At 36.3% G+C, this 25337-nt stretch overlaps 1 protein-coding gene across 12 annotated transcripts in view; it reads left to right on the forward strand.

Annotated features, from left to right (window-relative positions):
- Positions 1-25337, forward strand: part of MYO9A (myosin IXA) — a 196990-nt gene that overhangs the window by 28271 nt on the left and 143382 nt on the right. For 11 of the 12 annotated variants that reach the window (XM_010834461.1, XM_010834463.1, XM_010834467.1 and 8 more), the window contains 4 exons: positions 1182-1308; positions 10869-10958; positions 15207-15323; positions 17972-18106. In XM_010834461.1, coding sequence (XP_010832763.1) covers positions 1182-1308; positions 10869-10958; positions 15207-15323; positions 17972-18106 — 469 coding nt within the window. Of the gene's footprint in view, positions 1-1181; positions 1309-10868; positions 10959-15159; positions 15324-17971; positions 18107-25337 lie in introns of those variants that run through there. The other variant, XM_010834471.1, reaches the window with a different exon arrangement.

The raw sequence follows: 25337 nt of genomic DNA on the forward strand, positions 1-25337 counted from the left end.
CTTGGAGAATTTTGAGCATTACTTTACTAGCATGTGAGATGAGTGCAATTGTGTGGTAGTTTGAGCATTCTTTGGCATTGCCTTTCTTTGGGATTGGAATGAAAACTGCCCTTTTCCAGTCCTGTGGCCACTGCTGAGTTTTCCAAATGTGCTGGCATATTTAGTGCAGCACTTTCACAGCATCATCGTTCAGGATTTGAAATAGCTCCACTGGAATTCCATCACCTCCACTAGCTTTGTTCATAGTGATGCTTTCTAAGGCCCACTTGACTTCACATTCCAGGATGTCTGGCTCTAGGTCAGTGATAACACCATCGTGATTATCTGGGTCGTGAAGATCTTTTTTGTATTCTTCTGTGTATTCTTGCCACCCCTTCTTAATATCTTCTGCTTCTGTCAGGTCCATACCATTTCTGTCCTTTATCGAGCCCATCTTTGCATGAAATGTTCCCTTGATATCTCTAATTCAGTAGATCTGAAATAGACAGTTTAGGGAAAGGACATTCCAGGTAGGATAAAAAGCACTTAGAAAGTCATGGACTTTTGAAACACCACAGAAGATTCAGACAATATTAAGTCCCCTTTAGGGCTTCCCTGGTGGCTCAGTGGTAAAGAATATGCCTGCCAAGGCAAGAAACATGGGTTCAGTCCCTTATCTGAGAAGATCCCACATGCCATGGAGTGACTAAGCCTGTGCGCCACAACTACTGAGCCTGTGCTCTAGAGCCGGCAGCCACGACTACTGAGTCCATGTGCCGCAGCTACTGAAGCCTGCAGTCTCTAGAGCCCGAGCTCTGCGACAGGAGAATACAGCACAATGAGAAGCCTGCATACCACTACTAGAGAAAAGCCTGTGCAGCAATGAAGACCCTGTACAGTCAAAAATAAATAAATAAAATTTAAAACAAAAAGAAAAAAGTCCCCTTCAAACAACTGTATCTGTATATCTGATATAGATACAGTTCTTAAAGTAGATTTATATAAAGCGCTTTGCACAGTGCCCGACATGGTAAACACTCAAGAAATTGTAGTTATGATTATTATCCTCATATTTCTTATTTATCTGAAGACTGAATACTGTGTATTTGTACTGGTTAATTTGCTTCATTAGAATTTTAGAGTGAAATAAGCTTAAGAGAAGTCACATAAGCAAGCTGTAATTTATGGTTTTATTTTCACAGGATTTTCTCCCTTCTCTCAGCAATACTACATTTGGGTAATATCTGTTATAAAAAGAAGACATACCGGGATGACTCCATAGATATCTGTAATCCTGAAGTTCTGCCTGTTGTCTCAGAGTTATTAGAAGTGAGTGATTACATTCTCAGTTTTCATTTCAAATACTGGTAACTTTTCAGTTTTTATTTTGTGTAACTATTTTGTACGTATTAATGGGTTAATACTTTTAATTAATAGTGTTACTCTGGAAATTGGAATGATTTCTCTTATGTGTGCCAGACTGTTTAGAAGATTTGGGTTTTCTCCCCTGCTTCCCTTTGTCCCAGATATCTGTAACTCCTAAATTTACTGAATAGGATGAATATTTCACTCTCTACTATATCATGTTCTAGGTCTTCGTAAATTTTCTCCTACATAGTAGGATGTTGGTCACATTATTTTGTTGGAAGATGGGGTGTCCAGATGGGTGGAGAAAAGAGTACTACTTTTTCTTTCTTCATGGCTAAATAGGAGTCAAATGTCTTCATGTCCTATGACGTTTCTTCCCACATTAAGTTCCCCATTACCTTACTCTTTCTTCCTGGACTTATGATTCCTCATGTCTTCTCAGCTAACTGCTCATCTTAAAATGGGTGTAGTTTTTAATGGGTCCTCTCCTCTGATACAACAGGAAATATGTATGTATAAACTCACCTTGAGTATATTCACATATCTCCAAATATTTTTATGTGACTGTCTATATAAACATGATCTACACAACAAAGGAAACTATAAACAAATAGAAAGACAACCTACGGAATAGGAGAAAATATTTCCAAACTATGCAACTGATGGAGGGATATTATATGGTATCACTTATATGTGAAATATAAAAATATGATGTTGTTGTTCAGTCATTCAGATGTCCAACTCTTTTTGACCTCTTGGCCAGCACCCCAGGCCTCTCTGTCCTTCACCATCTCCTGAAGTGTGCCCAATTCATGCCTTTTGAAGTGATGCCATCCAGCCATCATCTCATCTTCTGACACCCTCTTCTCTTGCTCTCAATCTTTCCCAGCATCAGGGACTTTTGCAATGAGTCAGCTGTTTGCAACAGATGACCAGAGTACTGGAATTTCAGCTTCAACATCAGTCCTTCCAACAAGTATTCAGGGTTGATTTCCCTTAAGATTGACTGGTTTGATCTCCTTGCTATCAAAGGGACTCTCATATGATACAAATGAATTTAGTTACAAAATAGGAATACTCTCATAGACGTAGAAAACAAATTTATGGTTACCTATAAAGGAAAATGGGAGGGAGGGATGAATTAGGAATTTGGGATTACCTGATACATACTACTATATGTAAAATAGATAAACAATAAGGACCTACTGCATAGCACAGGGAACTGTATTCAGTATTTTATAATAACCTATAATGGAAAGGAATTTGAAAAAGGATATGTATTTATATATATAAATAAAACTGAATCACTTTGCTGTATACCTGAAACATTGTAAGTCAACTGTGTGTGTGTGTTAGTTGCTTAGTCATGTCCGACTCTTTGCAACCTCATGGACTGTGGCTTGCCAGGCTCCTCTGTCCGTGGGAGTCTCCAGAAAAGAATAATAGATTGGGTAGCCGTTCCTTTCCAAGATTATTTAGGTCAGTACGTTTTCCTCCTTCCCTCTTCACTGAGGTTGTTCCATATATTTGTCAAATAGTTTCCGTGTCGTGGCCTGCATTCTTTCCTGAGATTCCTCCAGCATTGTAAATGATTTGCTAAAAATTTATGTACCGTAAGATTCATGGATTAGGTATGTGTATATGCATGGATTGTGCCAAGTGCATAATGTTGTGTATCCTCCACTACAGTGTCTTACAAAAGAGTTTAGTTTCACAGCCCTGAAACTTCCCTGTGTGTCACCTATTCAACCCCTCCCTACAAAATACTGATGTTTTTACTAGCTTTGTAGGTTTGCTTTTTTCAGAATGTAACATAGATTCATATAGTATTAATATATCATGTTTTCAGACTTACTTGTTTCACTTAGCAGTATACATTTAAGATTCATCCAGTGTCTTTTCCTAGCTTGATAGCTCATTTCTTTATTGCTGAATATTATTCCATAATGTGCATGTATCACAGTTTGCCTGTCCATTCACCTATTGAAAGTGAAAGTGAAAGTCGCTCAGTCGTGTCTGACTCTTTGCGACCCCATAGACTTTACAGTCCATGAAATTCTCCAGGCCAGAATACTGGAGTGAGTAGCCTTTCCCTTCTCCAGGTGAGCTTCCCAACCCAGGGATCGAACTCAGGTCTCCTGCATTGCAGGCAGATTCTTTACCAGCTGAGCCACAAGGGAAGCCCAAGAACACTGGAGTGGGTAGCCTATCCCTTCTGCAGCAGATCTTCCCCACCCAGGAATCGAACAGGGGTCTCCTGCATTGCAGGCGGATTCTTTACCAGCAGAGCTATTAGGGAAGCCCACCTATTGAAGACCATGTTAATTATTTCCAATTTTTTTTTTTTTTTTTTATAATTATTCAGTTCAGTTCAGTTCAGTTCAGTCGCTCAGTTGTGTCCGACTCTTTGCGACCCCATGAATCACAGCACGCCAGGCCTCCCTGTCCATCACCAACTCCCGGAGTTCACCCAGACTCAACGTCCGTTGAGTCAGTGATGCCATCCAGCCATCTCATCCTCTGTCGTCCCCTTCTCCTCCTGCCCCCAATCCCTCCCAGCATCAGAGTCTTTTCCAATGAGTCAACTCTTCGCATGAGGTGGCCAAAGTACTGGAGTTTCAGCTTCAGCATCATTCCCTCCAAAGAAATCCCAGGGCTGATCTCCTTCAGAATGGACTGGTTGGATCTCCTTGCAGTCCAAGGGACTCTCAGGAGTCTTCTCCAACACCACAGTTGAAAAGCATCAATTCTTTGGCATTCAGCTTTCTTCACAGTCCAACTCTTACATCCATACATATTAGTAACCTTTTGTTTTTCCTGTTAAAATATCACTTATTTTTCAAATCTTGATTCATATACTGCTTCATCTGTTTTAACTGTATTAAATGGTTTAAACAGATTGCATCAGCATAGAACAATTTGCTTCTCCTTAGCATAATTCACTATTGGCTTTGTAACATAGTTAATTGTTTACCAGTTTGTGTCCATTATAAGGTAGTGGCAGTGTTCTTTGAGATCTGTGGATGTGCTTATTTATCTAAGCTTACAATGTTTTATTATTTTGTACATACTTTGCTGTTTGTTTATTAACTTTGATGGAATGAGTTAGCCTGGTAGAAGAGGCAGGAGGGAGTACTTTGAATTGGAACTAGACTCACTCATTAGAAAGGAGTTCCAGAATGTGGAGTGTGGTATCTGAAAGCTGTAATTTTGAAGGTCATGAGGGTCAGAAAATAGATCTTTCAGACAGGACTTCCAGGTGATATTTTAGTCGTTCATTTCATATTGTGGTGATACAGAGCACTGTGGCTCGTAATCTTTCTTAGAAGTTTAGGCATTCAGCAAGTACCAAGGCTTCTGGTCCGAGTGAAGTATTTCTTTTTTGGTGAGAGACTAATGAGAGCAATTTAGGAAATTTAAAGAGGAACTCAGGTGTTTGTAAAAAAAAGGAGTGGGGGGCGGGAATCCAATTCTGAAAACTGGGCTTACCAGTGTTAAAGTTAGACTAACAACTAAGTGTGATTTGATAGCAAATCTCACCTTTTGAATTCAAGCTTCTTAAATTCCTTCTTATTTGGAGTGGTTCCTCTTTATAATTTGGAGTGGTTTGAGGAATGAAGTTTTAATAATAAGTAGAAAGAAGATATATCTTCAAAGTTAAGGAGCTAGACAAGATCTGACAACACCTACCAGAGTGTCCTGCCTATAGTTAGACCTTATTTTTATTTATCATTATTTTATTTAAAAAGTTTTTTTGTCCCTAAGGCTTGTGGGATTTTAGCTTCCCAACTAGGGATTGAACCTTGGCCCTTGGCAGTGAAACCACTGGGTCCAGACCACTGGACTGCCAGGGAATTCCCCCATGAAGTTTATTTATTCTGCACTGGGTCTTCATTGCTGCATTTGGGTTTTCTCTACTTGTGGCGAGAGGGGGCTTCTCTCTTCATTGTAGTGCACTGGCTTCTCATTGCGATGGCTTCTATTGTGGAGCTCGGGCTCTAGCAGGCTTCAGTAGTTGCAGCTCTCAGGCTCTAGAGCGCAGACAGGCTCAGTAGTTGTAGCACGTGGGCTTAGCTGCTTCATGGCATGTGGGGTCTTCCCAGACTAGAGGTCGAACCCATGTCCCCTGCATTGACAAGCAGATTCTTAAGCACTGCCACCAGGGAAGTCCAATAAAATTTAAAGACTATTTGGAAAATTATAAAGGTAGCTGATTAAAATTTGAATTCAGTAATATTTTCTTAGGTTGCTTATTAATTCCAAATAAGATTAGTGTATTTTATGTGATTATGTTATGTGTGTAGACTTGTGTATGATCATTGTCAAGTTTTAGTGCCAGCATTAAATCAGCTCCTTAAAATGAATTGGGTAGTTTTTCATTCTTTAAAATCTTTTTTCTGCATTTAATAGAAGAATCATTAGCAAGAATAATATGTTTGTTAAAGATATGAATAATATCAACCCTATGACCAATGGTATTTAATGTTCTTCCAATTAGTTTTATGTTGACTGATTTTTCAGGATTTTAAAATCTGGTTCGAGTTAATTTTGATGATTTGTGTTTTTCTGAGAAATAATTTGTTGATTAAATGTTTAAAGCATACTACTTTTGTATTCATTGTGAATACTTTGTTAATGTTTAAATTATTTTTCTCTATGATGTTAGCTTTCTATTCATGTTTCTTAATGTTCTTTCTACTCATGTTTTCTTCTGATACATAATTTGTCTTTCATTTCTTATATACCTGTTATGTATTGATTTATATTTTTATCATATTTTCTCTTTTCTGTTAAAATATGAAATATTTTTTAGAATATATATGAAAAAGGTAAAATAAATACCTGTAGACTCAAAATATTATCCAAATAATAAAATATTACATGTAATTGAAGTCCACTGTGTACTTTGCCCAGCAGAAGTATAAATACTACTATGAATTTAGTTTTTTTCCAAGTTTTTATTAATTGAAATTTTAAATGCGGTCAAAAGTGGAGAGATCCCCAAGTACCCATTGTTAAGCTTCACCACTTATTAATGTGGCCTGTCTCTTTTCATCTGTATCTTCACCTCTGTTCCTTCCCAATTCTTTTAAAACAAATTCTAAAATAAAATCCCAGTTATCTAAAAGCTAAGGGCTATGTTTGTAAAAATATTCATAATAATTAGGAAATTACTGCATAGCACAGGGAACCCTACTCAGTACTCTGTGATGGCCTATATGGGAAAAGAATCTTTAAAAAAAAGGTGAATATACATATAAAAATATGGCTTTGCATGTGGCACAGTGGTAAAGAATCTGTCTGCCAGTGCAGAAGACGCGGTTTTGATCACCCAGTTGGGAAGATCCCTTGGAGTCAGAAATGGCAACCCACTCCAGTATTCTTGCCTGAAAAATTCCATGGATAGAGGAACTGATGGGCTGCAGTTCATGGAGTTGCAAAGTGTCAGACACAACTGAGCAGGCATGCACGTATATTTACAATGGATTCACCTTTCCGCACACTTGAAACTGACACAACACTACAAATCATCCATACTCCCAAAATTTTTTTTAAAAATTCACAATGTTATTAAAACATCTAAAAATAAATAAGTTGGTTTTTAGTCTCAGCTATATAGTCAGTGTTGAGATTTTCTTTTTTTTAATGATTTCCCTACAATTTCTTGTTTTTCATTGAGTTATAATTGAGATACAACAGTAGTTCCAGCTGTTAAACATAATACAATATATTTCAAATATACAAAATACAATATATTTCAAAATGATCATAGTAAGTCTAATCAACATCTTTCAGGATACATAGTTACAAAAAGTTTGTTTTCTTGTGATTTGGATTTCTAAGACCTTTTTTAGCAACTTTTAAATATGGAATACAATTTTTATTAACTGTTGTTACCATGTTGTGCGTTCCATTCCCATGACGTGTGACCTTTATATTGTATCTTGAAGTTTGTACCTTCTGCCTTGAATTTGTTGTTGTTGTTCAGTTGCTCAGTCATGTCCAACTCTGCCACCCCATGGACTACAGCACGCCAGGCCTCCCTATCCTTCTCTATCTCCCAGAGTTTGCTCAAACTCATGTCCATTGAGTGGGTGATGCCATCCAACCATTTCATCCTCTGTCGTCCCCTTCTCCTCCTGCCCTCAATGTTTCCCAGCATCAGGGTCTTTTCCAGTGAGTCGGCTCTGCTCATCAGGTAGCTAAAGTATTGGAGTTTCAGCTTCAGCATCAGTCCTTCCAATGAATCAGTTCAGTTCATTCACTCAGTCATGCCTGACTATTTGCGACCCCATGAACTGCAGCACTCCAGGCTTTCCTGTCCATCACCAACTTCCAGAGTCCACCCAAACCTATGTCCATTGTGTTGGCAATGCCATCTAACTATCTCATCCTCTGTCATCCCATTCTCCTCCCACCCTCCATCTTTCCCAGCATCAGGGTCTTTTCAAATGAGTCAGCTCTCTGCATCAGGTGGCCAAAATATTGGAGTTTCAGCATCAACTCCATCAACTCCAATGAACACCCAGGACTGGTCTCCTTTAGGATGGACTGGTTGTATCTCCTTGCAGTCCAAGGGACTCTCAAGAGTCTTCTCCAACACCACAGTTCAAAAGCATCAATTCTTCTGAATATTCAGGGTTGATTTCCTTTAGGATTGACTGATTTGATCTCCTTGCTGTCCAAGGGACTTAGAAGCATCTTCTCCAGCACCACGGTTTGAAAGCATCGAATCTTTGGTGCTCGGCCTTCTTTATAGTCTAACTCTCATGTCCGTACATGACTAATGGAAAAACCATAGCTTTGGCTATACAGACCTTTGTCAGCAAAGTGATGTCGTTGCTTTTTAATACGCTATCTAAGTTCATCAAAACTTTCTCCCAAGGAGCAAGATCTTGTAATTTCATGACCGCAGTCACTGTTGCAGTGATTTCGAAGCCCAAGAAAATAAAATCTGTCACTGTTTCAATTTTTTCCCTATCTATTTACCATGAAGTGGTTGGACCAAATGTCATGATCTTATTTTTTTGAATGTTGAGTTTTAAGCCAGCTTTTTCACTCTCCTCTTTTACTTTCATAAAGAGGCTCTTTAGTTCCTCTTTGCTTTCTGCCCTTAGGGTAGTGTCATCTGCATATCTGAGGTTATTGATATTTCTCCTGGCAATCTTGATTCTAGCTTGTGCTTCATCCAGCTTGGCATTTTGCATGATGTACTGTCTATATAAGTTAAATAAACAGGGTGACCCTATACAGCCTTGACGTACTCCTTTCCTAATTTTGAGCCAGTCCATTGTTCTGTGTCCAGTTCTAACTGTTTCTTCTTGACCTGCACACAGAAGGCAGGTATTTCCATCTCTTTAAGGTCTTAATTTTCCAGTTTGTTGTGATCAGTGTAGTCAAAGGCTTTAGTGTAGTCAATGAAGTAGATGTTTTTTCTGTAATTTCTTGCTTTTTCTATGATCCAGTAGATGTTGGCAATTTGCTCTCTGGTTCCTCTGTGTTTTCTAAATCCAGCTTGTACAGCTGGAATTTCTTGGTTCACATACTGTTGAAACCTAGCTTGAAGGATTTTGAGCATTACCTTGCTAGCATGTGAAATGAGCACAACTGTATCATAGTTTGAACATTTTTTGGCCTTGCCTTTCTTTGGGATTGGAATGAAAACTGACCTTTTCCAGTCCTGTGGCCACTGCTGAGTTTTCCAAATTTGCCGGCACATTGAGTGTTGCACTTTAACAGCATCATCTTTTAGGACTTGAAATAGCTCAGCTGAAATTCCATCACCTCCACTAGTTGAATTTAGTTTTTATCATTCCCATTCTTATTTTTATATTTTCAAAATAGATAGATGTGTCCATGAAGAATATATAGTTTTGTTCTGAATGTTTTCACACTTTATATGTGTTATACTGTATGTATCATTCTAAAACTTGACTTTTTGACTTCATATTTTGTTTTTAAGATTTTTCAGTGTTGGCTTGTATATTCTAGATTCTTCTTTGAGCTGTTGTATAAAATTCTCTTATATGAATAAAACATGATTTTTCTTTTTTAGTGGGGAGTGAGGTTATTTGTAATTTTCCATTTATAGATAGTAGTATGATAGGCCTTGTACATGTATCCTTGTTAACATGTGTGAGAATTATTCTAGGATATAATTCAAGGGGAAAAATCTTGTCTATGGTATATACACATATTGAGCTTTATTGTTACTGACATATTACTGTCGATAGTGATTATACCAATTTATATAAGGGTATGGAAGTCACCTTTGCCCATGTTGTTGCCAATTTACATTTGTTTGTTCCTTTAAAAACATCTTACATCTGTTGCATAGGTCATTCATTTTCCGATGTTCAGTTTTAATAATAATTGCTTGCATGAAGAAATACTCCTCAGAATATTACAGTTTTTTTTTTATTATATGTTTTTTCTTAGTTTTGTCATTTTGTGTAATCTGCATTATTGATAATTTGATTCTTGAAATATTTTAAATATATCTGAAAGGTTGAGGTTTTTATATTTAAACTTTGGCTATTCAGCTTATGTAATCTGCATTATTGATAATTTGATTCTTGAAATATTTAAAATATATCTGAAAGGTTGAGGTTTTTATATTTAAACTTTGGCTATTCATCTTTGAAGTTAATTTGCCTCAATATGTTTCTGTTGTTTGGAATTTGAAGATTCAGCAATGGATGCTCCAAAAGAAGGTTTATTTTCTTTATGGTGTAATCTTATTTTAAAACATGATTGACTTGTCATGAGTTTGCTGGTGGCAGGGTAATGACTCACTATTGTTTTATAAGTATAAAAACATGAACTGAAGTGATACACGAGAAATTCATGATTATTTTGGCTTCGGTAGAGAGAGTAAGAATAAAGGAAGCATCAGCTTTATTTTGAAGTTTAACGTCTGTAAGTGAGAATAAACATCTGAAACATCAATAACTATCCATTGCAATGTTCTTGGAATTCAAGAAGTATTGTTGTGCTGTCCCTGGTGGTCCAGTGGCTAAGACTCCACGCTCCCAAAGCAGGTGACCTGGCTTTGATTACTGGTCAGGGAGCTCAGATCCCATATGCCACAACTTAGACTTGGTGCAGCCAGATAAATTTAGTTAATAAATAAGAATTAAGAAAAAAAAGTATTGTCGTTTTTTAGTCCTTGTATCCGGGTTGTGGGATTATGACTGACTGTCTTAAAATATTTTTGTGCTAATGTATATTTTTCATACTCTGCACAGTGAAACATGTTTCTCTATTATGATCAGAAAGAAAACTTTAAAAAGACCAAACTGTCTTATTTACCCTTTATGTCTTTTCTGTGGGGAAGAAGGGTGAGTGGGACACACTTAAATTCCACTTTGACCAGAAATTAAATTGCCCAGTGTATTGTCTTTTTGTTTTTTCTCTATTGCATATTTGCTTTTCTCATTATTTTTTTCTGTTTGACATTTCAATAAGTAATTCAACCATTGTTATAAATCTTATATTGAATTTACTTTTCTGCTTTATAGGTTAAAGAAGAGATGCTATTCGAAGCACTAGTTACAAGGAAGACTGTGACAGTGGGAGAAAAGCTTATTTTACCATACAAATTGGCAGAGGTATGAATAGATTTTCTTTGAAATCAGGGAGCTCTAAGTGCTTTTTGAAGTTTAGGTTTATATTCTTGCTCTTAATAGAATGAAAATGACAGTAGTGTTGATTGAAATATTTTCTGGGCTCTTGAAACTTGATTATGAATTTTCTATCAACTTGGAAACTTTTAAAGTTGAATGTGACTTAAAACAGTATGCTTACATTTTTCTCTAATGATCTTAATCTCATCACCATTTTTAATTTTCAATTGATTTATATAGGTAGGTAGCAGTATTTGACACAAATGATTTTTCCTTCTTGAGCGCATCATATCTCCTGGCACATCATACTCTTGGGTTACTTTTTCATTGTTGGCCACTCCTTTGCAGTTCTTTTTGTTTGTTTTTCTTCTTCCTGATTCTGTTGATAAAGGATGGGGTTCCGTAGGACAGTCTTTGTCTTTCCTTCTGTATACTTTTTATCTCAGTTGTCTCACTCAGTCCCATGGCTTTAAATATCATCTGTATAGTAAGGCTTCCATTAAAGTTTTATTGCTACAGGGAGCCAATATTACTGTTTTACCACTCAAGTATATGAAAGTGAAGTGAAGTGAAAGTCGCTCAGTTGTGTCCGACTCTTTGTGACCCCATGGACTATGCAGTCCATGGAATTCTCCAGGCCAGAATACTGAAGTGGGTAGCCTTTCCCTCCTCCAGGGGATCTTCCCTTCCCAGGGATCATACCCAGGTCTCCCACATTGCAGGTGGATTCTTTACCAGCTCAGCCACAAGGGAAGCCCAAGAATACTGGTAGTATATAGGAGTAGGAAAATTATTGAAAGGTCTACTACTTTATGGTGAAATTTTACAAAAATGATGAGAAATCATAGTGATGATTATTATAAAGATAGGATAAGAATATGAGACTAGAAGACACAGAGGTGGGAAAATAGTAATTTAAGTGTAGAGAATGCTTTCTAGGCAGACGTTGATCCATTTATCCCATATTTTTTGGGTCTCTCCTGATTGTACCTGTAAGTCCATGTTTCTTCATTATTCAGGTATCTTATGTCATATTTTATAGTTGCCAACTTTGAGAGCACCTTTGTAGACCACAGAAAAAGTCAAACCATTTAAGAGTTTTGCTCTTCTTTTACATAAATCAATGCTTTTATATTTTCTTTCTCAACTTTTTTGATGATTAAATATTTGTTATGTTATTTGATCTTTTAACTTTAAATTCAGCTTTCTGAGATTATTTTTGTTGCCCCTGTTTTATTTTGGTTTATGTTTGTTTGGTCTGGAAGATCCACTGGAGTAGGAAATGGTACCTCAGTCCAGTATTCTTGGCTGGAAGAATCCATGGGCAGAGGAGCCTGTGGGCTGCATCCCTTGGGGCTGCAAAGAGTCAGACACGATTGAGGGACTGAGCATGTTTGTTTGGTATATTTATTTATTTAGTAAATATTTGAAAAAGCTTTTTGTGCCTAGAATTGTACTAGGCATTATGGGTAAAATGAAGAGCAGTCCTTAAGGATTTTAATATTGTATCTGAAGAGCAATGGAAAGAAGTGTTTTAAGCAAAAAAGTTGCCTTAGAGGTTTTTTTTTTTTTTTTTTTTTTTAGGACAGTCTGACAGCAATGTGAACAATCAGTTGGAGGAGAATGTGTTAGTTTCCTGTAGCTGTGTAACAAGCTTTAGTGACTTAATACAACACAAAGTTATTATCAGAAAGTTTCTGTGGATCTGGGGCTGGGTTAGCTGGGTCCTCTGCTCAGGGTTTTACCAGGCTGAAGTCAAGATATTCTTGGTGGCTCTTCTTTAATCTGACTCAACATCCTCTTTCAGGTTCACAATTTGTTGGCAGGATTCACTTCCTTGTAGGACTGAGGTCCATAATTTCTTGTTTGCTGTCAGGGGCCATTCTCAGCAGCTGGAGTGTACTTGGCATTTCCTATCATGTGGTCCTGTACACAACACAGCAGTTTACTTCTTCAGGTCCAACATGAGAACCTCTGATGCATGCGCTCACTCCCTAGTAAGCCACCTCTACCTGGGACAGTATCTCTTGGGTTGACTAAAAATTTCAGCTGATTTGGGGCCATAATTATATATTTAAAATCCCTTCACCATTGTCATATAACATAAGATAGTTATAGGAGTGAAATCCATCATCTTTACAGTCTTTTTGTCACTAATTGTGAGGGGATTTAGAGAGGGAGGGGATTTAGAGAGCATGTATACTCAGTGCTGGGAGTCTTGGGAACCATCTTAGGATTCTAACACAGAGGGCAAGAGTAAATGTGCAAAGATGAGTTTGGAGGCTGGAGTAGTTACTACTCCTGAGAAGAAAGATGCTGCTGTATCTAGAAAGGTGACATTCTGATAGGGAGAAATGGGTGTATTTAAAAATTTAGAAGATTAAGTCAACAAGATTTGGCAATGAGTTCTTAGTGGGAATCAGGGAGGAAGAAGGAGACATCAGGCATGAATCCTGATTTTGTGGTACCTACAACTATAAGAATATTGGTAACATTCAGTGAGACAGGAAACACTAAACAAGATCTTGTTTGAGTGGGAAAATAATTAATTGGTATTTGGGCTAAGAGTCGTACACGACTGAGCGACTTCACTTTCACTTTTCACTTTCATGCATTGGAGAAGGAAATGGCAACCCACTCCAGTGTTCTTGCCTGGAGAATCCCAGGGACGGGGGAGCCTGATGGGCTGCTGTCTCTGGGGTCGCACAGAGTTGGACACGACTGAAGCGACTTGGCAGCAGCAGCAGAGAGCTGTTTGAGGTCAAGCTATGACAAGACTGCATTTCAGAGAAAAGAGGCTAAAAGTATAATATTGGGAATTATGGTGCAAAAAAGCATATTCATATATTTGAATTTTCTCTGAATCTTTTAATTTGATATGAAAAGTTGTCCTTTAATGAAAAATTCAGCTCATTTATATTGATTATGGCAACTAGCATGTTTTCTTATTCTATGTTTTAAAATATTTTGCTTTTGCTGAATTTAATCAGATTTTCTTAATCCCATATTCCCCCCAACCACCCCTTAGAAGCATAGAATGATTATTCTCTCTGTATATTCTGCTATTGATTTTCTTGATATTTTAAAGATACTTGGTTCATCACTTGCCTAAGAATAGAATTTTAGGTCCACATTATTTTTTCTCTCAGAACTTCTAAACATTTTCCAATTATTTTCAAGTTTTAATTGTTGGATAGAGAATTTGATACCTGTTTTCTCTTTTTCTATGTAGGTTATAGTGTGTTCTAGCAACTTGAAGCTTTTTTTTTCACTTAAATTCAGAAATTCATTCATCATTTATATGTAGTCAGTTGTAGTATTGTCTCCATTTTACAGTTGTAAGAAAAGATTGTAGCCTAAGAGTTTCAGCAAGTTGACAAATCTCAAATTGTTAGAATAAGTAAGAAACTGAAATTGGAATATAGTCGAGCTCTTAATCAATGCTCTGTGCTTACTCTAATATATAAACATCAAAATAAGTCCCTAAATAATAAATATGTAAATTATTAGGATCTGTTTTTTTAAGTGATAGTATTCAATTGTCTAAGACATGTGCTTCCCCAACCCTCTTTTTAGGTTGTAGTGCCTTCCAAAAGTTGAATTTTCTTTAATATTCTTCATTTTTTAGATCAGTTTTGGGTTTTCACAAAAACTGAGTATAGATACAGAGTTTCCATAAACTGGGGAAAGCTTGAGGTGAGGGGAAAAAACAAATCACAATAACTCCATAATGAAAGAATTGTTAGTGTCTGGGGAGGAAGAGGTTCTAGATGTTACTGTGGATGACAGGCTGAAGACAACTAGGAATGTAATTGTGGTGATATTACTATTGTTTCAAGTGTCTGACTAGGATTCCACAGATAACTAAAGCTGTTTGCTAACAGGTTTATTCCTATGCCTGGAATATTCTTCCTCACTTTAACTGGCAAAGTTCATTTGTTAATAAACTTCTTATTCTACTTTCTTTACTAGATGAAATATATACCCCAATTTTTAGTAAAACTATTTTGAATTGAGTGACCTACATTCTGCTTTTTTAATCTTTCATGGCAGTTTTACCCTGGATTTCCTGAGTTTGATTAAATTCATGAGTATATATAGAAAACTTCAATTATAAATTATTTATATTGAGATAAAAATTAATTTCTATTTCAAGATAATAAGCTTTTTTTTTTTTTTTTTCCAGATTGTTGCCAATTTCACTTGGATTCCTAACTTTTTTTTTCCCCCTAGGCTGTGACAGTGAGGAACTCTATGGCTAAGTCTTTATATAGTGCCCTGTTTGACTGGATCGTTTTTCGGATTAATCATGCACTTATGAATAGTAAAGATTTGGAGCAAAATACCAAGGTAGACATATGTTGGACTCTAATATAGTTTTCCTGAAAAGCTGTTTTAATAAAATGGTTAATACATGACATTTAAAAACACAGAATTATATATAGCAATAAGTATCACCTTATAGTATTTCCTGCTATTTTTCTCCTTACTACTGTTTCTGTGACCCTATTCAGGGAAACCGTTCTTTCTGTGTGTCAGAGCTTTTACTCTATGTCCTTACGTTCCTGTAGATGTACCTGTACAGAATTGCTTTTAAATGTAAAAATAGGATCATGCTGCCTGCATTGTTTCTGATTTGTGTTTTTTTAACCTAGCTATGTCTTGATATATATCTGGACCTCATTATTTTTAATATTGTAACTATATAATATGCATATGTAGCATAAATTACCCCATTCAAATACATTTTTTATTGTTATAAATGATTATGTAACAGATATTCTTTGTGCCAATTTCTCTAGGATAAAATCCTCAAATTGTTGGACTTAAGGATACATATATATTTAAAAAGTTTGGTTGCTACTGCTAAGTGGCTTTTCAAAAAAGACAACACCTCGTTAGTGATGAATGAAAGTGCCTATTTCCCTGTAACTTAACTCAGTTGAATATTATCAGTATTTTCATCTTGCTAATCTGATAAGGGGGATTACGAATCGTTTCAGTGTTAGATGAAAGTCAAGTATCTTCTCATGTTTTCTCTATTTCTTTTCTTTATTATTTCTTTATATATTTTTGCTATTTTTATCTTATTTGTCATTTTATTACAAGTCATTTTGGATATTGCAGAGACAAAGTTTCTGATATATAGTGCAAATATTTTCTCTTAACTTTTAAGATTTGTTTGTATTATGTTTTTAAGCCTATATATTTTAAAGGTTTGTCCCCAGTTAAATCTGTCATTATTTTACTTTATTGCCCTAGGTTTTATTTGTTGATTTTTCTTATATAGGAAGGGCTTGTCTAGGCCAAGTTTATAAAATATGAATGTTTATTCTCATCCTTTCAGAATTTAATTTTCGATGTTCATGTTTGTGTTCACAATTATGTTTATGTTTTTTCCCCTGTTGGAATTTATAAACATGGTAGATTTTAGATATTTACCTTTAATCTTTTCAAATCCATTTTTATTTTCCAACAACTTTTATGAAATAGTCTACCTTTTCAGGCCAAATAGCAATGTCATCTTTGTCTACTTAATGTCTACTTAATCCTACCGTCTTAAATTTATTAATACAATTGCTCTTATATGATCATGTCATGCCTTAAGTCCACTAGTAGGAAATTGATTTCAATTTTAATCTAATTAACCAAATTGATTTCTTTTGAAGATCATTATTTTCACTGCTTTTTGTAAGGGCTTAGAATTAGTCAATCGGAGAAGGCAATGGCACCCCACTCCAGTACTCTTGCCTGGAAAATACCATGGACGGAGGAGCCTGGTAGGCTGCAGTCCTTGGGGTCGCTAAGAGTCAGACACGACTGAGCGACTTCACTTTCTCTTTTCACTTTCATGCATTGGAGAAGGAAATGGCAACCCATTCCAGTGTTCTTGCCTGGAGAATCCCAGGGACGGGGAAGCCTGGTGGGCTGCCATCTATGGGATCACACAGAGTCGGACACGACTGAAGTGACTTAGCATAGCATAGCATAGAATTAGTCAGCAGAAGTAATCAAACAAAATACTCTTAATGGAGACTTTTAACAGTCTCTTGCTGTTTATCGCTCATTATATCAGTCTGCCCAGTATCTTTCAGCACCAGTGGAGAAAAATTGTTTCATTTAATCACAACTGTCATACAACTCTATTTTAAGCATGAGATGGGGTGTGGGAAGAATAATGGTTTGGGGTGTTAGAACTGAATATTCATCATCCTTAGCAAGAAGTTAGAAGATTGTTTCTGGAAGTGAAATATCAAGAAATAGAAGAATAAACACTTTTTACTATATTATACTATTGTGTACCAAGCAACTGAAAAGATTTGAGTGTTTTTGACTTTAGGGAGCAGAAATTGAGGATGATGAAGTGGTTTGCTGTAATCTTTTTAGAACTGTTTAATGTCATAAATTTTTTTTTAAGTTACTGTCATAAATCTTGTGTGACTTCTTTTGATAAAAAAATTTCAATGTTTGATATCCAGTTTCATTTCTAGCCTGTGTAAGACAAGAAATATGCTTGTTAGCTTATCTTAAAGCAGAATTTTATTGGGATAGAGAAGTCAAACTAGGAAAATTTGCATGATCCTTTGGTAGAACCAGGCATACCCAGGATTAACCTAGCTTTACTTTACTAACCTTCTGACTTTCCAATAGCCTTTTTTTTTCCCCCCCCTTCCCTTGTCTCTGGGGATTTAGAGATTTGTGGTATTGAGGTAACAAGTCTTTAACTCTGCTTTGTACATTTCTGTGAAGTAATCTATGAATTACATGTGTTAAAACTTTGGATATATTTTTATAACTAAGATAAAATGATGAAGATAAAGAGAACTAAAATTTTTTTATTTGTAGTATATTTTGGTTGACCACTGGGTCCCCTCAAGTTTTCATCTACTGCTATTGAAGAACTTTGAACATTTTGTTACTTATATAGTGAAATATAAGTTCATGAAATAAATTTAAGCATCATTTTTTAACCATAATTTCTTTCTTGTTTTTCACAGACTTTGTCCATTGGTGTTCTTGATATTTTTGGGTTTGAAGATTATGAAAATAATAGCTTTGAACAGTTCTGTATTAATTTTGCTAATGAACGTTTACAACACTACTTTAATCAACATATCTTTAAATTGGAGCAAGTGAGTACCTAAATGGGCTTCCCAGGTGGCTTGGTGGTAAAGCATCTGCCTGCCAATGCAGGAGATGTGGGTTCAATACCTGGGTTGGGAAGATCCCCGGGAGGAGGAAATGGCAATCCACTCTAGTATTCCTGCCTTGAAAATCCCAAGGACAGAGGAGCCTGACGGGTTACAGTCCATGGGTTCACAAAGAGTCGGACACAACTGAGCGACTGAGCACACACATGTGTGAGGATGTGAATGTGTGTTCACTTACCCCTTCCCCATTCCCTGAACCCCAACCTGTACCTTCATATACACCACATAAATTTTTTGAGTCATAGTCATGATAAGTATTTTAAATGTTGATTTCAATAAAGATATTATTGTCTTCATATTAGTGTAAGCAAATGACAGATGAGAGCATAGTTTTTTGGGCCTTATCACACAGGGTTTTCTGTTTTAATTAAAAGGCCTTAAGTAGAATCAGTAATATGTGCTTATTTGATGGAACCTTTGAATGAAAAGATCTATGGGTTTGTTTTGATTTTTGTTGATGTTTTTTATTTTTAATTGCTTTTGTGGCCTTGGTCACAGTGTGTCATATTAAGTATGCTTGTTTGATTCCTTTGATCTCTTAGTTCAAGGATGGGATAGAGGAGCTTATTAATAGAATCTTAAATCAGCTTAGAATGTGGATACAAAGAGATAGGACAGTATAGAGAGACCAAATTGAGTAACTACATATCTTTTATGAGATGGTCAAATTGATTGAATTAGGATAGAAAGAGTAAGCCATCAGTTTACATGAGAATTCTTAGGGTAACTGCAGGGTTGAAAGTGTGGATTCTTTTTCTAAGCCAGATTTAAATTTAGTAACAAGTTGAGTTTATGGCCCAGAAGTTAAGTTTGAAGACATAAATAGAAGCTGGGTTCACACTCAACTGAAAGGAAATAATGAAGAAAAGAAATGAACAGAAAATCACAACAGTTTCCTGTCATTGGGGCTTGCTCTATCTTGGCTTTAAGCACAACTGTTTAAGCACCACTGTTAAAAGATAGTATTATTTTTTATAATATCACCTAACATGTAGTGCTTACCATTAAGTGATAGAAATAAAAACATACCAAAGATGCTTTGGGAGGAAACATTTTGATAATTTTAATTACTGAAGTTCACTTCTAATTATTGCCCAAAATTAATACATTTGCATTTAAGATGGGAGAAATATGTAATAAATGCCATGCAGGATGATAGGTACTAAAATCAAATATAAGGTAAAGTAGTGATAGAAAGGATGAAATTTATTAGAATTTGTTGAAAGTCTGCAGAGATTTCCTAGGAATAGAGTGATTCTGAAATAGAGTTTTGAATAGAAAGTTGAGCTCACCGGACTGTCAATGGGGAAAAGATATTTTAAACAAAGATAACAATATCTTTAAAACTGTGAGCATAAAATAGCAGAGCACTTTTGATGAACTGGAAATGATTCAGTGTAGCAAAAATACAGGATATAAGGATGTGGGCAGGAAAGGAGATAAGTTTGATGAGATAGTCTCAATCAGATAGTTGTTCAGAGAAGATTAGAATTTTTCTGTTAGAGAATGGGGAGCTATTTGAAGTATGTGTAGCAAACATTTCAGAGAAGGCAATGGCACCCCACTCCAGTACTCTTGCCTGGAAAATCCCATGGACGGAGGAGCCTGGTGGGCTGCAGTCCGTGGGGTTGCTAGAGTCGGACATGACTGAACAACTTCATTTTCACTTTTCACTTTCATGCATTGGAGAAGGAAATGGCAACCCACTCCAGTGTTCTTGCCTGGAGAATCCCAGGGACGGGGAAGCCTGGTGGGCTGCCGACCATGGGGTCGCACAGAGTCGGACACGACTGAAGCGACTTAGCAGCAGCGGTAGCAGCAAACATTTGAATTGGCACTGTGGAAGATGTATTGAAGGGAGTCAGTTATATTTCAGGCACTGTTAGGCATTGAAGATAAACAGTTTAGAATTGAAGAATCTTATTATTGAGTTCATAATCTAGTGAGTTGTTCTTTTGTCTGTTCCTCTTCTGGGGATATCAGACTAGGAAATTTTGACCAAACTTGCCTTACAGAACATCTAAAAAGTAAAACAACTGAACAAAACATAATTGAAAGCATTGGAGTACCTTCAAATAAGTGAAGCTTTACAGGGCTCAGATACGCAAGCATGAAATCTAGGGAGATGAACTCAGCATTCAGGAAATGCTTTGTTGCTAGAGACATTTCTCTTCTGGTAGAAGGCTTCCAAAAAGGATCTTGTCCAGATTAAAGAACAAAAGAGGAGCTCCTCGGCAAGTCCCAGAGGCTTGAAGACCTTAAAGGGTTATATCTTATAATAAAGGTAATGCAGAAATAGGGCTTTTCCAGTGGCTTAGTCAGTAAAGAATCCACCTGCCATACAGGAGACCCAGGCTCAATCCCTGGGTCAGGAAGATCCCCTGGAGAAGGAAATGGCAGCCCACTCCAGTATTCTTGTCTGGGAAATCCCATGGACAGAGGAGCCTGTCAGGCTACAGTCTGTGGGGTCACAAGAGTCAGACATGACTCAGCGACTAAGCCAACCACCAAAGCAGAAATAGAGCAGGCAGGCATTATAGGGGCTAAAGCTCAGTTTAAAATAATTTCAGTTCCTGATTGGGTTAAAACAGTGTAGAATTTCCAGTGTTCTTAGCCACCTGCTAAGAGCAAATTCAGTCTCTGATGGAGAAAGAGATCATCTCATTACTAAAGTTATCTCTGCACTTTTTCACGTGCGAGCATTCAGGTTTTTAACTGAGATGTTTAAGACATACAAGGAAGGAAACCAACAAGAGAAAAAACCAAGAGAAGTGAGACAGTAGACTACCATAGGGGATTCAGATAATGATCTTATCAAACATGAACTTTAACAATGGCTTCAAGAAATTTTTTAAAGTGATAATTCTATTAAAGAACAGCAAACTTAAAAAAAAATCCTAAATTTAGGAAAATCTAGGACTAAAAAGTAGGTGAAATGAAGAACATAATATTAATTTTTCACAATTAGATATAACTTAAGAGAAAATTAGTGCTTTGGAAGATAGATCAGAAGAAATACCAGCTTGATGAATAAAGGCGGAAAATACAAATATTGTAAGAGGCATATGGGACATAGTGAAAAGATCTAACATGTGTAACAGGAATTCTGGAAAAACATATGTGAAAGTGAGAGAATAGGATTGAAGCTATATTTGAAGAAACAATGGCTGATAATTTTCCAAAATTAAAACAAACAACAAAAAAATCCAATATACACATGTTGAGAAGCCCTAAGAATGCAAATGCTGGATGAGTTACAAGCTGGAATCAAGACTGGCAGGAGAAACATCAACAACCTCAGATTTTATGCAGATGATACCACTCTAACTGCAGAAAGTGAAGAGGAACCAAAGAGCCTCTTGATGAGGGTGAAAGAGGAGAGTGAAAAAGCCAACTTAAGACTAAATATTAATAAAAAACTAAAATCATGGCATCTGGCCCCAATACTGTAGGACAGATAGAAGGGAAAAGGTGGAAGTAGTGACAGATTTCCTCTTCTTGGGCTCTAAAATCACTGTGAATGGTGACTGCATCCATGAAATCAGAAGATGTTGCTTCTTGGCAGGAAAGCGATGACAAACCTAAGCAGTGTGTTGAAAAGCAGAGACATTACTCTGCTGACAAAGGTCTGTATAGTCAACACTGTGATCTTCCCAGTGGTCACGTACGGTTTTGAGAGCTGGACCGTAAAGAATGCAAAACACCAAAGAATTGACGCCTTTGAACTGCGATGATAGAGAAGACTCCTGAAAGTGCCTTGGAAATTTCACAGTATTGAAATCACACAGATCTCAAAACCATAGTAAAGTTATATCAGAAACCAACAACAAAAAGATAACTAGAAAATACTTTATGATTAAAAGTTAAGAAATTTCTAAATAGCTAGAAATTGAAAAAATTAGAAAACATATTGAACCTAATATGTTAAATATTAAAACTTGTGTCTAAAGATGTACTTTAGTCACTGAAGAAATTTGACTAATGATTTAACTAGAGGAAAATTTTATAGCTGTCAGAACATTTTAGGATTGAAGAGCAATGATTTAACACATTTGAAAATGCTCAGAAACCTAAGCAAAAGGAAATAATAGAATAAATAAAAATGAAAACAAATATATTAACAAAAATCGTAAGCTGTGAAATGTAAGTAATACTTTGAAATGACCAATAACATTTATAAAAGCCTCAAGAAATTACTGGGAAAGAGACAGAGACATATAAAGACAAGGATATAAATAGCCAGAATTCCAATGATAAAGACTATATCATTGTATATCCTATACATATTAAAAAGTTACAGAATACACTAAACAACTTTATGTCCATAAGTAGACTTATCAAATAATATGAGAAAAAACTTTTCAAAACTGTGTTGACACAAATAAAACAAAAGTTCAAATCTTTTAACTATTGGAACTTCCCTTGCCATCCTTTGGTTGAGAAGCCACCTGCCAATGCAGGGGACATAGGTTCCATCCCTGGTCCAGGAAGATCCTGCATGTCATGGAGCAACTAAGCCCGTGTGCCACAACTAGTGAACCTGGGCACTTGGAGCCCATGGTCTGCAGTAAGAGAAGCCACCTCAATGAGAAGCCTACATGCAGCAACTAGAGAGTAGCTCCCACTTGCTGCAACTAGAGAAAGCCTGTGTGCAGCAATGAAGACCCAGCTCAACCCCCCAAAAAAATTACGTAACTGTTAAAGAAATTGAATATGTAATTAAATTCTTTCCGTAAAGGACATTGTAAGCCAAAATGGCACCATTGATGAATTCTGCCAATGGTGAGAGAAGTATTTTCAGTTTGACATAAATGGTGAAAGTATTTTCAGTTTAACATAAATTTTTATGTGGAATAGATAAAAGGGGACAATTCTAAACATATTTTGGGGAGCCAAGATAACCTAAATCTGTGAAGAACATTATTAGAAGTGGGAATTTTCAGTTTTCTAATATTTGTTTAGAAAATTTTCAGTTTGCTAATATTTAAACAAATATTAGCAAACTAAGTCCAGCGAGATATGCAAAAGGATAATATATCAGAACCAAGTGGAGTTTTTTCTGGTGTGTATTACATCTGACCACCAATCAGTTTAATTCATCTGTTAACAAAACAGAAGAAGAAAAAAATTCATAGTGTTCTCAATAAAAATATAAAAATGCGTTTGATAAAATTACATACTCAGTCTTGTTCAAAACAAAACCTTTAGCAAACTCGGCATAGAAGGGAACTTCCTGATAAAGGCCATTTACAAAAAACCAACAGTTAATATCATACTTAATGGAAACAGACTAAATGATTTCCCCCTAAGACTGAGAACAAGGCAAGGATGTTTTCTAAGAATTTTTATCATGAATGTAGGCATGTGAGGACATCCAAATGGAAAGTAAACATAGGAAAAGATATTTCATTTATTAGTCTTTGCTGCTGCTAAGTCACTTCAGTCGTGTCCGACTCTGTGCGACCCCATAGACAGCAGCCCACCAGGCTCCCCCATCCCTGGGATTCTCTAGGCAAGAACATGGGAGTGGGTTGCCATTTCCTTCTCCAATGCATAAAAGTGAAAAGTGAAAGTGAAGTCGCTCAGTCGTGTCCGACCCTCTGCGGCCTCATGGACTTCAGCCTTCCAGGCTCCTCCGTCCATGGGATTTTCCAGGCAAGAGTGCTGGAGTGGGGTGCCATCACCTTCTCCATATTAGTCTTTAGGGAAAATAAAATTAAACCCATACTTAAATATTTCTAGGCATTCACCAGAGTGACTAAAATGAAAAAAACTGACAATGCAGGTATTAGAGAAATACTGTGCACTGGGAAGTCTCATACACTGGTGGTGGGTGCATAGATTGGTACAGCCACTTTAGAAAATTGTTTGGCAGTATCTTCTGAGTTTATATGTTTGTACTTTATAAGCCGGCGGTTTCATTCTCCAAATCTATATAAATGCTTACAAAAAGTTTTGTACAGAAATGTACATAATGCCCTTATTTTTAATAGCCAAAATTGGAAATGAGTGTAATGTCCATCAATAGTCCAGTAGATGAATGTATTGTATATAAATATATCATTGGTTCTTGAGGAGTTAGTTATTCTTCTCCTATCCCTACTGGTACAATCAGTATCACCTAGGCACTCCTTCCAAGTGCACTACCCCAAACTTTCTTATTCACACATTCTGAGTTTGTGGCTTCTTTTTTTAACAAGCTCTTCATATGATTCTGTTGTATATTAAAATTTGAGAGTTAATGTTCTGTAGCAGATTTTGGCATGCCTTTTCTATAAAAAAGTATAAGTAAATCAGTCTTCTGGGTTTTGGAGGCCATGTGCTCTCAGTTCTGCTATTACTTTGAGAAAGCAGCCTAGACAATGCATAAATCAGTAAATGTACTCCACTACCCGTCTTACAGCAATTAAAATGCATGTACTTTAGATGCGTTCGACAACATAGATGTTTCTCTGAAACATAATGTTGAGTAACAGAAGAAACGCCAGATCAAAAGAATATGTATTGCATGGTTCTATATATATATAATTTTTATAAAGAGGTGGATTTTGTCAGAGGTATAGAAGTTAGGATAATAGTTAACTTTGAGCAGGAGGATCTGAATCACCATTGGGAAACTGGAATGGGAAGGGATTTTGAAATACTAGTAAAGAATATAAAAATCCATGTGCTTACACTATCTAGTATGCTGTTTATCCATGCTGTGAAAAGGAAGAGGGAAAAAGCTTTACCACTGCTTGGGGGTGACCTTATATAGCATTACTTGCTTGTGAAACTGTTGAGGGGGAAGGACTAAGTTAGCACTTACTTTTTACAATTAGAGTAACTAGTTAATACTAGGGTCCACTTTTCCTTACAGGATAATGATAATACAGAAAGAATGATTCAATTATTAACATCACTGTTTCACAAAATCACTGTATTTGCTGAGAGGTATGCAAATATAATCAGTGAATACTAAAACCATCAGATGAACAGGATATTAATTTGATGCCTAAATATCATTCAGTGTAGAACCTTCTTTATTTTCAGAATCATCTTTCTGACAGTTTAAAAAGTAAAAGTAAAAGCATCGCAGAGATGAATAAAAGAATATTTATTTCCCAGTGTAGATGTTAAAGAAGGAACAGTAGGGGCTTCATAAGAGAGTTTT

This window comes from Bison bison, unplaced genomic scaffold (assembly GCF_000754665.1).
Source record: "Bison bison bison isolate TAMUID 2011002044 unplaced genomic scaffold, Bison_UMD1.0 scf7180017864034, whole genome shotgun sequence".
Taxonomy (NCBI): Eukaryota; Metazoa; Chordata; class Mammalia; order Artiodactyla; family Bovidae; genus Bison; species Bison bison.